At 41.6% G+C, this 18,582-nt stretch overlaps 1 protein-coding gene across 14 annotated transcripts in view; it reads left to right on the top strand.

Annotated features, from left to right (window-relative positions):
- Positions 1-18,582, top strand: part of AKAP13 (A-kinase anchoring protein 13) — a 364,057-nt gene that overhangs the window by 185,817 nt on the left and 159,658 nt on the right. For all 14 annotated transcript variants that reach the window (XM_033189117.1, XM_033189119.1, XM_033189118.1 and 11 more), the window contains 3 exons: positions 6,856-7,051; positions 10,088-13,262; positions 17,153-17,274. In XM_033189117.1, coding sequence (XP_033045008.1) covers positions 6,856-7,051; positions 10,088-13,262; positions 17,153-17,274 — 3,493 coding nt within the window. The remainder of the gene's footprint in view (positions 1-6,855; positions 7,052-10,087; positions 13,263-17,152; positions 17,275-18,582) is intronic.

Genomic DNA, 18,582 nt, shown 5'->3' with positions numbered 1-18,582 from the left:
AATTGATGGGTGCTGACGAGTTGATGGGTGCAGCACACCAACATGGCACAAGTATACATATGTAACAAACCTGCACGTTATGCACATGTACCCTAGAACTTAAAGTATAATAATAATAATAAAGAACACACGCACACACACACAAAAAAGAATAGAAATTAAATTGTACCAAGCCATGGTCTCCTGAGGTTCCTTGCAGCTCTGTATAAAGCCTGTGAACTGCTTTTTTCACAGGTGTTTGCTGTCTATTGGTTGCATGCTTTGGGAACATAGGTTCATGGTAACATTGGTGCACGGTAACATTAAGTTAAACAGAGCATACTGTGAAGCAGATGATGCTGGTACTAATGGTTCCTGTGAACTGTTTGTAGTATCAGTACCAGTGCTTCAGAGAGACAATTCACTTTATTTATACTCTGTTACAGTGTCTTCAAATGTGCATCTTTCCAATTGTGAAATCAGGTACATTTTGATCAATGCTGTTATACTGTTTTATCATAATTTAATTTGCAACAGTTTTTTGCTTTAGTAGTACATAAGATGATGATGGCTTTACAAGTAATAGCATCTTAATTTTGATGAAATATGCTATATTTAGTGCATAAATATAGTGCCACACATATAACGGTAAAATTCCTAATACATTCTTTCCTGCTTTTTTGCATCTGTGAAGGTAACAATAACTTCAGGGGGCCAAACTGTGGCTAACAGTAATTAATGTTGAGACATTAATGTTGAGGCAGATGTCATATATCTTTGTAGCTCTAACCTCTAGCATAGTGCCTACCACTTAATAGGTGTTCAGTAAACATTTCATTGAATGGTCTTTTAATATTAGTTGATGAGGCTAGACCATTAAAACAAAGTTTTAGTTCGGAGTAATTAGAAAAAAGAAAATGACTGACTTTTTTTTTTGTTTGAGGCGGAGTCTCACTCTTTCGCCCAGGCTGGAGTGCAGTGGCACAATCTCAACTCACTGCAACCTCCGCCTCCTGCGTTCAAGTGATTCTTCTGCCTCAGCCTCCCAAATTGCTGGGATTACAGGTGCATGCCACCACACCCGTCTAATTTTTTATATTTTTTTGGTAGAGACGGGGTTTCACAGTGTTAGCCAGGATGGTCTCAATCTCCTGACCTCAGGTGATCCGCCTGCCTCGGCCTTCCAAAGTGCTGGGATTACAACTTTGAGCCACCACACCCAGCCAGATCAACATTTTTAAATTCTGCAAAACTCAGGGTTGACAGGGATAAAGAAAGGCCACTGGATTTTGAGATTTACTTATCACCGGAAACCTGTCACAAAGTTTTAGTAGTGTTCAGCGTAAGTAGGAGGCCGGGTGTGGTGGCTGATGCCTGTAATTCCAGAACTTTAGGAAGTAGAGGAGGATGGATCACCTGAGGTCAGGAGTTCAAGACCAGCCTGGCCAACATGGCGAAACCCCGTCTGTACTAAAAATACAAACATTAGCCAAGTGTGGTGGTGCATACCCTGTAATCCCAGCTACTCGGGAGGCTGAGCCAGGAGAATCTCTTGAACCCGGGAGACAGAGGTTGTGGTGAGCCCGGATCGCACCATTCCACTTCGGCCTGGATGACAGAATGAGACTCCATCTCAAAAAATAAAAACCAAAGTGCGTAGGAACCAGATCACAAAGCCTTAAAATGTTGAAATGAGGCCGGGCGCGGTGGCTCAAGCCTGTAATCCCAGCACTTTGGGAGGCCGAGACGGGCGGATCACGAGGTCAGGAGATCGAGACCATCCTGGCTAACATGGTGAAACCCCGTCTCTACTAAAAAATACAAAAAACTAGCCGGGCGAGGTGGTGGGCGCCTGTAGTCCCAGCTACTTGGGGGGCTGAGGCAGGAGAATGGTGTAAACCCGGGAGGCGGAGCTTGCAGTGAGCTGAGATCCGGCCACTGCACTCCAGCCTGGGTGGCAGAGTGAGACTCCGTCTCAAAAAAAAAAAAACAAAAAAAGTTGAAATGACTGGAAAGGAGGTCTACCTCCTTTGAAGGAAAGAGGAAGAGGAAGACAGAACATGGTTCATTGGGTTCATTGGGTTCGTCGACTCTAGCACTACCGAGTTTGGACCTGATAATTCTTTGTTGTAGGGAGCAGTCCTGTGCATTGTAGGACCCCCCCTACAACTCCTACTGAGTTATGACAACCAAAGATGTCTCCAGATATTGTCAAATGTTCCCTGGGGGCCATATTCCTTGGGTGAGAACTGATGGACAGGGTTGAATAAGAATTGCTACTGCTGGAGTTGGGAAGGAACTAGTCCAGAAGTGGGTGGAAAACCGTAGGCAGCCAGGGGATGATTTACTGAAGCAGGGACCCAAGGAGGGCAGGAGGAAACAGAGCAAAACTTTTGTCTGGAAGGTGGTTATCCTGAAGTTGGAGAGGATGGGGAAATGCATTGTGTGTGTGGTTTGTTTTTTTTTTGTAATGATGGTTGTTTTGGTTTACATTAGATGGTCTCAGGCTTATCACTAAGAAAGGAGAAAAGGTCTTTTGAGAATGAGGTAGGCAAAGTTAATGTTTGGCATTAGATGAAAGTATATAGACTTTAAACAGTCCCAGCGGGGGAAGATTAGTATACAGGTGAGTAAAAGGATTACTGAGCAGCAATGAGGCCTGGCTGAGTGGGACTTTTGAAGCAATTATTAAAAATATTAGTAAAATGTATATCTCAACCACCCTGATACTTTTTATATTTGTGTGTTTTACGGCCGAGACTTATGTACATTTTTTTTACTTTTTATTTTGCTGGTTCACAGAACTTTGTAGATTTCAATGTTATTGAACTTTTATTTCAGTTATTTTTAATGGCTACATAATAGCCTATAGATCTGTTCTTTAATTTACCAATTAGCGCTGCAGTAACTGACTGGTTATTTCAGTTATTTTTAATGGCTACATAATAGTCTATAGATCTCTTCTTCAATTTACCAATTGAAACACTATGTTAGGTGTTTCTCCTAATGCTCTCCCTTCCCTAGCCCCTGACCCTCCGACAGGCCCGGGTGTGTGATGTTCCCCTCCAGTAACTGACTGGTTAGGTTGCTTCCAGTTTTTAATGAAGTTATGCCAAAAGTTGCAGTAAACATTCTTATGCATAGAGTTTTGCCAGATTTTACTGGTGGACCCAGTAAAGGTTTTATATAGTGGTAACACAGAGCATGAAATGTATTTTCTGAAATGTCACATTAATGAGGCCTCCTTTGATCCACCACATTTAAAATCGCAACCTTCAATCCTGCTTTAATCTCCATAGCACTTGCATCTTCTGGGTGTTTTACTTATTTATCTTGATTGCTGTTGTCCCCCTTGTTCAACAGAACAGGGATTTTGGTTTGTGTCACCAGCACCTTAAATAGTGCCTGGCACATACATACTTGCTAAATGAATGGATGATGGGACTTAGCCAGACCTGGAGGTGAAATGAGTTTGGAAGAGCGTCAGTAGCAACAGATATTCATGGAAGTCAGTGGAAAAATAATTGCAATGACTGATCTTTAGTATCTAGAGGGATGAGGAAGCAACAGAAGTCCCCAGGGGCATGAATTGGGAGATTGAAAGGTTAGTACCTGAAGGCAGTAGTGACGACAAAAGCGCATTCCTGTGGAAGCTGAGAGTGGGAGAGGTAGAAGGTAAGTAGGCTGTGGTTAGAGAAAGGGATTTTCTAAGATTTAGATATTATAAATGGAACAATTTGAGAATTAATAGTAGTAAGGTTGGTAGAATACTCCATTTCGCAGAGAATGGACTGTATCACTTTTTAATTGCCCCTGCCTTGGCAAACAGTGCCCTCTGATCTTGTTATATTTGGGTCATGCTCAGTGGTGGTATATAAAGCTGTTTTTGTTTTTAGAGATCTTTTTTGTTGGAATATGGCTGTATGTGATAATTTGATTAAGCAGATATGCCACTAATGTCTGCCACACAGTAAGGCATGTTAGTGACTATGTCAGTGTAGGCTTGAAGGCTGAATTGATATAGAAGTTTTCTCCCTGCTCTTTGACTTCTTGAGTCATTTATTTGAACCGTCGAGAGTATTTTACAAGTGCTTTTCTATTTGAGGTCATTTTACTCAGAGTATAGCAGCTTAGTAAAATATGTAAAACATCTAGTATAGCATATGCCATTCTTATTTTAAGCTGCTTTTGGGGAGCTCTTGGGCATGGAAATTGTAATAGTAGTTTTTTGGAGTACACTTAATTGTCATTACCCTCAGCCAGTACATGATTTTCCATTGCTTTATAGGTTTTCCACTGTAGCATATTTTTTTTTTAAGTTTTTAAAATATTATTATTATGCTTTAAGTTCTGGGATACATGGGCAGAACGTGCAGGCTTGTTACATAGGTATACACGTGCCATGGTGGTTTGCTGCACCCATCAACCCGTGATCTGTGTTAGGTGTTTCTCCTAATGCTCTCCCTTCCCTAGCCCCTGACCCTCCGACAGGCCTGGGTGTGTGATGTTCCCCTCCCTGTGTCCATGTGTTCTCATTGGTCAACTCCCACTTACGAGTGAGAACATGTGGTGTTTGGTTTTCTGTTCCTGTGTTAGTTTGCTGAGAGTGATGGTTTCCAGCTTCATCCATTTCTCTGCAAAGGACATGAACGCATCCTTTTTTATGGCTGCCACTGTAGCATATTTTTAGCTTTAAAATTCCAATTAGTCTCAGGTGAACTGTTAATGACAGACAGGTGTGACTTAGTAGAAAAAACTCTGGAGAGACAGTTGAAGTAATCTTTCTCATGTTTTTCAGTGGCTAGATAGCATGTCTGTAATTTCTTACATCTTTAGTTTCAAAACATGGTAATTTAATTTCAAAACATGGTAATGATCTCAAATATAACCTTCCTCCCAGAATCTCAGGGATACTTTACCAATCTATTGTTTGCTTTGGTGAGATTATAATAACTGTGATATAGGTTGGGAGGCCAAGGCGGGTGGATCACCTGAGGTCAGCAGTTCAAGACCAGCCTGGCCAATGTGACAAAACTCCTCTACTAAAAATACAAAAAAATTTGCTGGGCGTGGTGGGACGTGCCTGTAATTCCATCTTCTCAGGAGGCTGAGGCAGGAGAATTGCATGAACCTGGGAGTTAGAGGTTGCAGTGAGCCAAGATCGCATCACTGCACTCCACCCTGGTCAACAGAGCAGGACTCCGTCTTAAAAATAAATAAAATAAAATATGATGTGATATGGGATGTTCAAAGGTGTTAATGTTGTAAGGAAAGGAAAAATAACATTTCAGATAAGGAGGAAAGGGTTGATGGAAAGCATCATCTATTATAGTGCCTGATCTTTGAGCTGCTAGGAACCTCATCAGAATGCTGTTTGAGGAGTGTTTTCATTATGTTTAAAGCTTTCAGAGAAAACAGGATTTTCTGATAAAAGTAGAAAAATAGAAAAAAGTAGAAATGTTTTTCTACTTTTAAAAAGGGAAGGCTTACTAGGAATTATTTTTAAACAAATGAAAGAGTTGGAGGAGGAAGAATAGGCAGTATCCGTGTGTGACTTCTCTGTGCCAAACACCATAGATGTAGTTTTTTAATGCACATTTTCTCTAATTCTCAAAACAATGCTTAGATTATAATATCTGTGTTTGCATATTATGAAATTAAGGCTCCGAAAAGTTAAGAAATTTGTCTAGCATCATATAGCTGGGAAATAAAATTTTGTCCCCAGAAATCTCTAACTCTGTATAGCATACTGTGTATCAAGCTAATGAGAAAGAATAGTGACACCCACAGTTAGGGCTTCAGACATTTACATTTGTGCTGAATGTAGAAGAGGGTGCTTAACACTTGAAATGCATGCTCAGATACAGTAGTTAAGTAATATGAGATTGTGTGGGGTATCGTTGTGTGCCTCATCCCTGTTGATTGTATGCCCCAAGATTCTTTCATCTGCTGTAAAAACAGCACAGATTATGTATTGTATCACAGCAGGCATTACGGGCATGGGTATGCCTTCTGGAAGCAAGAGTGGAATCGGAGGTGCTGTAGCCTTTAGAGGAGAAACCCACTTGGCTCGTTCAAATCAGTTGGCATATAATGGTGGAAAGTTGTTATATATGTTTATAATGATATGAGTTGAGCAAACTTGCTTGTTTTTTAAATTTTACAAAGTTTAAGTTCTTGGAACCAAGTGCTTTATTCCAAATAAGATATGATAATTATATTGACAAGTGTTGAACAATATGTCATCTTAACAGTTTTTCTTTGTGTAATTGACTTCAATAATCTTGAGGGTGTTTTCTGCACCTATTGTTAGAAAAGTTGGAGTGCCCTTATAAGGGTTGGAGTGAGTGGTTCTTCTCTTCCCGTTATCATCAACTGTAGTTAGCATATGGTCTAATTTATTTTAAGAACGCCTCTTTTTTTTTTAAATTTATTTATTTTTTATTATACTTTAAGTTCTAGGGTACATGTGCATAACGTGCAGGTTTGTTACATATGTATACTTGTGCCATGTTGGTGTGCTGCACCCATCAACGGAAAATCAGGCTAAAACCATCTTCCTTGCACTTCCTCATTACTTGGTTGTTAGCATAGTATTAACTATTATTAGATCTCAGACATCTCTTTATCTTGATCTAAAGAACTTTGTTAGGGCTAGGAGTCCTGCAGTTTTCATTTAACCCGTTTGTGGTCTCTTGTGAGGAGGATGGAGCTATTAGTTATATGCCTGAATCATTTGGGAGGTATATATACTAATTTTTGCTGCTGAACCTCACAGAACATTCAGGTTAGAAATATGAAGTAAGACCTAGAAGGTCAAGCCTATGTCTGGGAGGCAGAATATATATACATTAACCAGAGATTGCTTGCGTGTAGGGAGAATGCTGGAGAACCAGACTCCTGGAGCAGTTTATCCTATGAAATACCGTATGGAGACTGTTCTGTGAGGCATCATCGAGAGTTGGACATCTATACATTAACCTCTGAGTCTGAATCACCTGAACACCCATTTCCTGGAGACAGTTGCACTGGACACGTTTTTAGACTTATGAACATCCAGCAGCAACTAATGGTAAGTCAGAAAGCTTTTATTTTTAAGTGTGTGCATGTGCATGTGTGTGTTTTGTATGTGTGTCCCCGCCCTCCTCCAGTGAACCTTGATATAATTAGAACATAAAAATACTTTCCTGGCCAGGCACAGTGGCGCATGCCTGTAATCCCAGCACTTTGGAAGGCCGACGCAGGTGGATCACTTGAGCTCAGAAGTTTGAGACTAGCCTGGGCAACATGGAGAAACTCTGGCTCTACAGAAATTAGCTGGGCATGGTAGTGTATGCCTATAGTCCCAGCTACTCGGGGGTCTGAGGCAGGCAGATCGAGTGAGCCTAGGAGGCAGAGGCTGCAGTAAGCTGAGATGACACCACTGCACTCCTGTCTGGGTGACAGAGCAAGACCTTGTCTCAAAAACAGAAAAAGAAAGACTTTCCCCAAAGATTGTGAGAGCTGTAAAGCAGTGTTAGCAATATTAAATGTTACCACTTACAGATCAGAGCTAGCATTAAGGTTGTAGCAGTAAGGGGACTGAGAGGTTTTTTTCATTGGTTTTGGGAATAATGAAAGACACACATTTCAGGTACAGAAATATGCAACAACTAGAATTAAATTATCCTGGCATGAAAGGATATTTGTCTGTGTTTGGCTTAACTTTACAAAATGAAAGAAGCAAAACAGTTTCTGAGATTGTTGCCAAAGAACAAGAACCAAATTTAATCAGGAGTATTTTTATAACTATTTTAGTGAACGATGATATGTACCATTTGAATATAGTATTACTATATTTAAATCAATAGTTGCATGATACAAAGATCACTAAAAAAAGGAAAAGATTTTATAATCCACTCAAGTCTTCAAGATAAAGTTGTTGCCAGACATAAAAACATTACAGACTACCTGTTAGCATTTATTACGAATAATATAAACGTCATATGTGTACATCTCTCTTGGCCATAACATCTGAAAGGCTAGGTTTAGGTAATTTTTCCACCTAGTTTATTTCAGAGCTGATTTGATTTGGAAACCACTTGACAATAATTTCATTTAAGGTCAGCTCAATGCCAGAGGCTTCTTTGAGAGCATGCATTATTTGAGACCAGCAAGCCAAGAAATTCCATAAGATTATGTGATGCTCCCACTTTTGTATTTTAGAATTGTGTTTGTTCCAGAGCAGGTGACATTTCATTTTCCTCTGAGTGGACTTCTAGGCAATCAGATTTTTCCTTAGAGCTCTTTTTACTAGGTGAATGGTAGTCCACTTGAAAATACAGTTTTGCAGGTACCAAAGCTGCCTGCCAAGATATGGGAATGGTTGGCAGCCAAATACGAGAAATTAAAACTGTGGGAAATACATGTGTTACTTTCTTCAGGCAACACTACTGTTTCTCCAGATTTCTGTTTTATAATGTTTACTGTTTATTAAATTTAATGACTTCATTTCCTGATTTTTAGGACACTGTCGTACTCTCAGCAGGATTGGAAATAAGCCAATTTTGAATACTCTTAAGGAACCTAACACAGAAGCTTTTAGTGAAAGTCCATTTTACTTGTACACTCTAATAGAAAGACTTTAACAAGCATGACACATTTTATACTTGTACGTATAAACTTTTACAATAGGCTCAGCAGGTAGATAGGAATGGTCTGATGATGGAATCCTGTAAGTGCCCAATATATTCACTGAATGAGTAGATGAATGAGAGGATGGATGGCAGTAGATATGCGTATTATTGCAGTAGATCAAGTAATGAGTGGCAAGCAAACCAGATGTTTGGAAAAATAGATTTTAGGGGTTGAGAAAATAGTATTTTTGTAAGAATTTTTGAAATTTTGATATGAAGGTAAATTCACTAAAGATCACCTGTATTTGTTTTTCTCCGTTTTTCCTAAACCTTGCTGCATGCACATGGGATTTTTGCATGTTTATAAACTTAGATTAATAATTTTTTTCTAATTGCAATATGGTCCTCATAGTTAATAATGGGTGGTATTTCTTCCATCAGTTTTATGAACCATGATTTTCTTAATCATTCCCATGCTGTTGGTTATATCTGTTTATATTATTAAAATACTTTAAAGTTGCAAAATCCATTTTTGAGATTACATATAGTATCTATAACATACTCTGACAGTATATAGGTATATGTTCTCATTTATTTTATATTTAGTATGTTCTGGTTTTATCAAAAGGTAAAAGAATATCTGCCATGCCACTGTTCCTGAAATTATGACCCCATAACTCAATGGTTAAGTTAGATTGGTTGGAACATATTTTGGGGATTAAAGGACTCTGAACTCCTCAGTAAATATTTACGGCACAGGAGCATTGGCTGCACCTTGTAATAGAAAAGAGCTAGGATTTGTTTTTATTTGTATATATGAGGCAGGGCGGAAATAGGCTCTGCCCCACTGAAGACAATGAAAATTACAGGTGGGACACAGTGACTCACGCCCTATAATCCCAGCACTTTGGGAGGCCAAGGTAGGAGGATCCTGTAGGCTCAGGAGTTGGAGAACAGCCTGGGCAACATAGTGAGACACCGTCTCTACAAAAAATAAAACAATTAGCCAAGTGCAATGGTGCACACCTGTAGTCCTAGCTACTCAAGAGGCTGAGGCACAGGGTCACTTGAGTCCAGGAGTTCAAGGCTACAGTAAACTATGATCACACCACTGCACTCCAGCCTGGCCTCAGAATGAGGGATCCCACCTTAATGTTAGCGACTCATTTGAAGGTATTCACTGAGCTTTTTAAAAATAAGGTTTTTGAGACTCAATTTTAATCTACTTCCTAAAATAAGTTCAAAATTTAGAAAATAGATATTTCATATATCCTAATCCATTTTGAACATCCCAGTGTATAGGCAGATATGAGAGGAAAGTAGTATCAGAAGTAAGAGGAAAGTTACTTGTATTATTTTAGATTAGCTTATCATGTGACCTTAGAAGGGCCAGAATGGAAGTGAGTTCTGTACAACAGGATTTTTGCTTAGAGGTGTCAGTGACATGTTCTCCTACGAGCAGTTTTTTAAAAGTGTATTTCATTTCCTCCTAGAAAACAAACCTCAAGCAGATGGACAATCTTGTGCCCTTAATAGTGATGGCACAGGATCCTTCCAGTGCCCCAGAGACAGATGGCCAGTTTCTTCCCTGTGCACCAGAGCCCACGGACCCTCAGCGACTTTCTTCTTCTGAAGAGATCGAGAGCACTCAGTGCTGCCCAGGGAGCCCTATTGCACAGACTGAAAGTCCCTGTGATTTGTCAAGCATAGTTGAGGAGGAGAATACAGACCATTCCTGTAGGAAGAAAAATAAAGGTATGGAAAGAAAAGGGGAAGAGGTGGAGCCAGCACCTATTGTGGACTCTGGAACTGTATCTGATCAAGACAGCTGCCTTCAGAGGTTGCCTGATTGTGGAGTAAAGGGCACGGAATGCGTTTCGTCCTGTGGAAACAGAAGTGAAGAAACTGGAACAAAATCTTCTAGAATGCCCACAGACCAGGACTCCCTGAGCAGTGGAGATGCTGTGCTGCAGAGAGACTTGGTCATGGAGCCAGGCACAGCCCAGTATTCCTCTGGAGGTGAACTGGGAGGCATTTCAACAGCAAATGTCAGTACCCCAGAGACTGCAGGGGAAATGGAACATGGGCTCATGAATCCAGATGCCACTGTTCAAAAGATTGTGCTTGAAGTAGGGGAAAGTACAAAGGAAAGATTTGAGAACTCTGATATTGGCACAGCTGGAGCCTCTGACGTGCAAGTCATAAGTAAGCCTGTGGATAAAGTTAGTGTTCCAAACTGTGCCCCTGCCGCTAGTTCCCTGGATGGTGACAAACCTGCTGAGCCTTCACTTGCATTTAGTAATGAAGAAACCTCCATTGAAAAAACAGAAACAGAAACTTCACAAAGTCGTGAGGAGAGTGCTGATGCTCCAGTAGATCAGAGTTCTGTGGTGATTCCAGCTGCTACAAAAGACAAGATTTCAGATAGATTAGAACCTTATACTCTCTTAGCAACAGTCATAGGTGAGGCAATGTCGCCCTCAGATTTAGCCCTTCTTGGGCTAGAAGAAGATGTAATGCCACACCAGAATTCAGAAACAAATTCATCTCATGCTCAAAGCCAAAAGGGCAAATCCTCACCCATTTGTTCTACAACTGGAGACGATAAACTTTGTGCAGACTCTGCATGTCAACAGAACACAGTGACTTCTAGTGGCGACTTGGTTGCAAAACGGTGTGATAACATAGTTAGCCAGCCCGAAAGCACCACACCAAGGCAACCCAGCTCACAAGATCCACCCAATGCCACCCACTGTGAAGACCCACAGGCTAATACAGTCACCTCTGACCCTGTAAGGGATACCCGGGAATGTGTAGATTTTTGTCCTTTCAAAGTGGTGGATAACAAAGGCCAACGAAAAGATGTGAAACTAGATAAACCTTTAACAAATATGCTTGAGGTGGTTTCACATCCACATCCAGTTGTCCCTAAAATGGAGAAAGAACTGGTGCCAGACCAGGCAGTAATATCAGACAGTACTTTCTCTCTGGCAAACAATCCAGGCAGTGAATCAGTAACCAAGGATGACGCACTTTCTTTTGTCCCCTCCCAGAAAGAAAAGGGAACAGCAACTCCTGAACTACATACGGCTACAGATTGTAGAGATGGCCCAGACGGAGATTCGAATGAGCCTAATACACAGCCACTAGAAGACAGGGCAGCAGACTTGGCCACGTCCTCCACTGCTGCAGAGCTTCAGCGTGGGATGGGGAATACCAGTCTCACAGGACTTGGTGGAGAGCGTGAGGGTCCCGCCCCTCCAGCAATCCCAGAAGCTCTGAATATCAAGGGAGACACTGACTCTTCCCTGCAAAGTATGGGTAAGGCCACTTTGGCTTTAGATTCAGTTTTGACAGAAGAGGGAAAACTTCTGGTGGTTTCAGAAAGCTCTGCAACTGAGGAACAAGATAAGGATATAGCAGTGACCTGTTCCTCCATTAAGGAAAATGCTCTTTCTTCAGGAATTTTGCAGGAAGAGCAGAGAACACCAGCTCCTGGACAAGAGACTCTACAATTTCATGAAAAATCAGTCTCAGCTGATGGTGCCAAGGACAAAGCACTTCAGCTAAGTAATTCACTGGGTGCACCCTCTGCCTGTCTTAAGGCAGAAACTGAACATAACAAGGAAGTGGCACCACAAGTCTCACTGCTGACTCAAGGTGGGGCTACCCAGAGCCTGGTGCCACCAGGAGCAAGTCTGGCCACAGACTCAAGGCAGGAAGCCTTGGGTACAGAGCACAACAGCTCCGCTTTGTTGCCATGTCCGTTGCCAGATGGGTCTGATGGGTCTGAGGCTCTTAATTGCAGTCAACCTTCTCCTCTGGATGTTGGAGTGAAGAACACCCAATCCCAGGGAAAAACTAGTGCCTGTAAGGTGAGTGGAAATGTGACGGTGGATGTTACGCGGGTTAATGCTCTACAAGGGATGGCTGTTCCCAGAAGAAAGAATGTATCACACAACACCCAAGACATCCTGCTTCCAGACATCTTGTTGAACCAAGAGAAGAATGTCATCCTGGGTTTGCCAGTAGCTTTACAGGACAAAGCTGTGACTGACCCACAGGGAGCTGGAACCCCAGAGATGGTACCTCTTGATTGGGAGAAAGGGAAGCTGGAGGGAGCGGACCACAGCTGTACCATGGGCGATGCTGAGGAAGCCCAAATAGACACTGAAGCACATCCCGTCCTACTGCAGCCTGCTACCAAGGAGCTCCCCACAGACATGGGGCTCTCATCCCGTGATGATGAGGCCCCAGCTGGCGCGAGGGAAGTCATGCGAGCCTCGCCCTCAGGTGGGGAAAGGAGCACTCCATCTCTACCTTGCATGGTCTCTGCCCAGGCCACACCTCTGCCTAAGGGAGCAGACTTGATAGAGGAGGCTGCCAGCCGTATAGTGAATGCTGTCATCAAACAAGTCAAGGCCGCTGGAGCACTGTTTACTGAGGGGGAGGCCTGTCACATGTCACTGTCCAGCCCTAAGTTGAGTCCTCTCACTGAAGGGCTAGAGAATGCTTTTACAGAAAAAGTGAGTACTTTCCCACCTGGGGAGAGCCTGCCAATGGGCAGTACTCCTGAGGAAGCCACAGGGAGCCCTGCAGGATGTTTTGCTGAAAGGGAGGAGCCAGAGAAGATTATTTTACCTGTCCAAGGGCCTGAGCCAGCAGCAGGTAAGCAAAACATAATACAAAATTAGCAGTCTGAGAAGCAGATTCCCTTAAGAGTTACTGTGGTGTCCTGGTAAAAATATAGGCATCTTTATTGTTTTGAAGTCTTGCATTCATTGGGTGGGTAGTCAAGTTAATAGTCATCACCATCAGGAGAGGCACGTCATCTCAGGGTTGCACAGATTTTGTTTCCTGTGTTGTAGACTTAACTGCTTGGTTGCTTAAGCTTATAAACACTCTTGTCTGTCATTCTGGAGTGGTTGCAACTTTGCAAACCTGGAAAACAATGCCTAGATCACAGGTATTCTAAAATGATGAAGGAATTTAGCAGATGTTTTTATTCACATGGCTTAATCCTTTTCTCTGGTACCATAGAAAACAGTGCCAAAAAGCTGTGTTCTATTTACAAGCCTGAAACTCTCTTCCTCCCCTGTCATCCTAGTCTGTATTCTAAGCAAATTTAGAGTCAGAGTGGTTTCATGAACAGCTGTAAGTATTGTTCTAACCTGACATCTCAACACCCTGAATGGTGGTATTAGGTCATTGGTTTTTTTGTGTGCTTTTATTTTATTATTATTATTTTTTAGCTAGGGGTGTTGTTGACAGGGAACTCCTTCCTTTTCCTGCTTGGGGAACGGACCTCTAGTTCCATTGCCTGTTGCTTTTGGGCAGCAGTCTGGGAATTCAAGACCCTGCACAGTGCAGGGGATAGGATGCAGGATTTCCGCCCAAGCCCAGTCTGCTGAGCTGTTGTCACAGGGCAGACCTTGTGTCTGCTTTATCTTGGTGAAGCAGCTGCACTGAGCAGATTGCTCACACAGCAGCCTGTTCCATCTGTGGGTAACCGTGTTCCCAGACAGCAAAGAGAAACCGCTGTTGCTCGGTGGAAATAAACTATCTGAATAAAACTTGTTATCAGGGGTTGAGGCTGAAGCTGAAATGGGAGTCGGACACGATCTTGACTCCTGAAGTCTTTAAAGGTCAGTTTGATGCACACTTTTATACCACCACCTGTTACCAGCTGTAGACGGAAGACCTATCTCCATGCTTACCCCTAGGCTTTTGTAGGTAAGAAGTAGCCTGTTTTGTCTTTATTGTTTATTTTTGCTGTTCTTTTCAATTTTTGAAAATCCCTTTACATGTATGTATTAAGAGTGTGGGGGAGGGTTATGGAGAGAAATGAATCAGTGGAGCAAAAGAAGTTGCTTTGGAAGAAGCGCAATTTAAATACAGTGGTCATTAGCCATTTATAATCTTTTCCCTCCCCAGTTGAGGGATTTAAGGAATCCCAGGTAGAATTTTTGATGACTTTAGCTTTTTAGTTTTATTAATGTTTTGGATTATTAGTGATAGATATTTGTTGACTGTTGTCTCAGGATTTAAATGAGAAGGTCTCTACATTTTTTAAAAAAAGCCACAACAAGTCTATTTTGGGGGCCCTGGCAGGTTGGCATTTCAGAAGAATGGGAGTGGCTGTAAGCTGATGCCTGGCGATGTTCTTTTCATTTGGGTGCTGCGTCCTTGGCCACATGGGCTAGAATTATTTCTCTTTCTGGCTCAGTGGTTAGAATTTAACTCAAGCAAGTGTGAACTCTGTGGGGATTGTGTCTGTAGTATCCTGTGAGAAAAAGTAAAAACCAGGGAGAATTTCAGACTTTGATTTTTATTAGCACTTATAGTAAAGTTGGTAAGAAATGATGGATGTTTAGGATGTTGAGGTTTTGAGAAGGGAGAAAAAATGTATGACCTTTCAGCGGTATATATGGGCTTGGGGTTGGTAAATTTTGTGTAGGTGAGTTACTTGTCCTGTTACCAAAAGGAATCATACTCATGGTCTCAAACTACAGAGGAACTCAGTACTCATGGTCTCAGACTACAGAGAAAGTAGCCAGTCATGAAGAAATTGGTGCTTTCTTCAGAAAATGGCCAGGATTGGGAAAATCCCTGGTCACATTGCTTTAGAGAAAAAGCACCTGAGTGTGATCTCAGAACCAAAGGGTATTTTCTAGCAAGTTTACATTCTACTCATAGATTTAATCATACTGTTTTATGAGTGAGAAGACATAGGTTTAACTGCTGATTTGGAAGGGGCCAGTTTGAAAGAAGGGTATGTGGCCCTTGACCTACCAGAAGCATTGCCCACAGTGCTTTGGAAATCAGTGGTGTATGACTGAGCCACACCAATCCTGCAGAGGCTGCTGACACCCCTCAAGTGTCAGTAATCACTGTTTACTAGTGTGACTGGTTGCTGTGCCAAGATGCATCTTTTCAAAGTTGATAGGTATAGGAAAGGAAGGAGGTACCAAAAATCACATCCCCAGAGGAAAGCAACCCTCTTTCCCCCCAGAAATTACTCTGACTCACTTAAGAGATGTTTTGATCAAGGGATAGTTCTGAGGGGATTGCTTAGATTTTAACTTTAATAACATTTTATGAAACTTAACACAGATTTTGGTTCTTTGGGCAAGGAAACTGGTTTACCTATTTTTAAACTGCTGGTAAGATTATATAATTATTGGCTGGGCACCATGGCTCACACCTGTAATCCCAGCACTTTGGGAGGCCGAGACGGGTGGATCACAAGGTCAGGAGATCGAGACCATCCTGGCTAACACGGTGAAACCCCGTCTCTACTAAAAACACAAAAATTAGCTGGGTGTGGCGGCGGGTGCCTGTAGTCCCAGCTACTCGGGAGGCTGAGGCAGGAGAATGGCGTGAACCCGGGAGGTGGAACTTGCAGTGAGCTGAGATGGCACAACTGCACTCCAGCCTGGGTGACAGAGTGAGACTCCGTCTCCAAAAAAAAAAGATTATATAATTATAAGGGCAAAGAAAGAAGAAAAGAGGTTCATCTATAGAAATGTAACTCTTACAAATTTAAGGTAGACTTTCGTACATGTCATGTGCTCCTAGAATAAAAATATAATTTATTCTTTGGTGAAAGAAACTTTTATGATCTTTAGTGTGGGGAGCATTTTTCTAGCCAGAGTAGAGGCATCACTAGGTTAATAACCACAGATACATTTCCACATGAAATCGAGATGACAGTTCCATTTGCATTTGGATTATTAAGGTGAATTTTAACTGTTCAATCATCAGTCCCCTTTAAAGAAGTGTCAGAAGCCTAAATTTGCCTCAGACATCATTTATCACTTCCTTCCTGTATTTGCTTGACCATGTGGTGGTCAAGTAACAAAAACCACCACTGTTTTTGGTCTGTTGAGCATGGCCAGCAAGAGGACAACTACGTAATTCTCGAGAAAACATGCACAGAAATGTTTCTCTTAAGAAAGGGATAGCTTAGTCTGTGATTAGGTTTCAGTTTTGGAAGAAATAAGGATTAAAAACAAGAAGTAACTGCTGAGTAGTTCATTCTTACTGGTTACAGTGATGGGTGGGTCAGAGTGTGTTGTATGTTAGTGAAAGTCAGACTTGTCCCAGAGGCTTTGTCTCATTCTCAGTGGCTTTTTCCTTTTTGTTTTATACAAATCCTTCTTGCTTTTTTGATGATGGCCAAGATGGACTACCTAGCTTCAGCTATTAATCTGTTCCCCCTGAAGCTTATGAATTTAGTTTTCCGTATGCAAGTTGGTGCTACACTCAGATTTGTCATAAAAAGTTAATAGTGAAATGGATGTTCAAAAGACATTGAATTGGATCCTCACTTAGTTCTAAGCCCCTACAAAGGCTAGGGAAAACCAATAACCATGTGATAAAAGAATAGCTCAGCATAGGGTCAGAAATGACACTAGCTGCTGACAGCAAAAGAAAACTTTTCCGTTGTAACACAAAAGCAAAAACAAAACATATGAAACCTGGAGCATGTTGTATAAATAGTAAGGCACAGGAATCAGTTTTTAAAAATGTACTCTGTAACCTCCCTGCCCTTTCAGAAATGCCAGATGTGAAAGCTGAAGATGAAGTGGATTTTAGAGCAAGTTCAGTTTCTGAAGAAGTGGCTGTAGGGAGCATAGCTGCTACACTAAAGATGAAGCAAGGCCCAATGACCCAGGCGGTAAGTGGCATCAGTAAGTCTATACGAGCACAAAATGTGTTTATCCTGTTCTCCTATGTCTTATTTATGGCTTTGTCTTTTATTTGAGGGTAAGTGGGCAAAATAGTGTTTTCCCCCTTCTCTCTTGTGCTGTTATATAAATGTGTATATGTTGCTGCAGTTAAGGTTTCATAAATGGTGTATACCACACAGCGAAGTTTTGGAATGGGCTGTTACATGTTTTCTTGCAGATTATGCTGAAAAACATTTTCCCCATGAGCACAAGACTTTAAAATTTGTCAGTAAGCTTAAATTGTCACAAAATTGGAGTTACCACAAAAGGGGACCTATAAACCTTTTCTTTATTTCTTTCTTTTCTTTCTTTCTTTCTTTCTTTTTTTTTTTTTTGAGGTGGAGTTTTGCTCTTGTCACCCAGGCTGGAGTGCAGTGGCACAGTTTCAGCTCACTGCAACCTCTGCCTCCTGGGTGAAAGCGATTCTCCTGCCTTCACCTCCTGAGTAGCTAAAATTACAGGCATGTACCACCATAACCGACTAATTTTTGTACTGTTTGTGGAGATGGGGTTTTGCCATATTGGCCAGGCCATTTTCCAACTGGCCTCAAGTGATCCACCCGCCTCAGCCTGCCAAAGTGCTGGGATTACAGGTGTGAGTCACGGCACCTGGCCTATAAACCCTTCTTAAACCTGACTCTTCTTTCTTTATATAAAAACTGATAGCCAAAATGAGATTTTTACTTTATAGCTCAATAGTAACTGTCTAAATTATGAAGTATATCGTTTTCAGCAATGAAAAAAAAAATGTTCAGTAGGCCAGATGCAGTGGCTCACACATGTAATCCCAGCACTTTGGGAGGCCGAGGCGGGTGGATTACCTGAGGTCAGGAGTTCAAGACCACCCTGACCAACATAGTGAAACCCCATTTCTACTAAAATTACAACAAAATTAGCTGGTCGTGGTTACAGGCGCCTGTAATCCCAGCTACTTGGAAGGCTGAGGCATGAGAATTGTTTGAACCTGGGAGGCAGAGGTTGCAGTGAGCCAAGATCGTGCCATAGCATTCTAGCCTGAGCAACAGAGCAAGACTCCACCTCAAAAAAAAAACAAGAAAAAAAGGTTCAATCAATATGGGGTTTTTTTTTCAGAATAGCTTTTTTCAGGATATGATTCACATACCATAAAATCCACCCAATCAAATAAAGTGCATAGGTCACTGGTTTTAAATAGATTTACAGAGTTCTGCAACCATCGCCACTGAGGCTCTAATTTCAGAACATTGTCACTCCAAAAAGAAACCCCAGACCCATTA

This window comes from Trachypithecus francoisi, unplaced genomic scaffold, assembly GCF_009764315.1.
Source record: "Trachypithecus francoisi isolate TF-2019V2 unplaced genomic scaffold, Tfra_2.0 Lachesis_group3, whole genome shotgun sequence".
NCBI lineage: Eukaryota > Metazoa > Chordata > Mammalia > Primates > Cercopithecidae > Trachypithecus > Trachypithecus francoisi.
The sequence above is the reverse complement of the archived record's forward strand: the minus strand, read 5'-3'. Positions and strand labels throughout refer to the sequence as shown.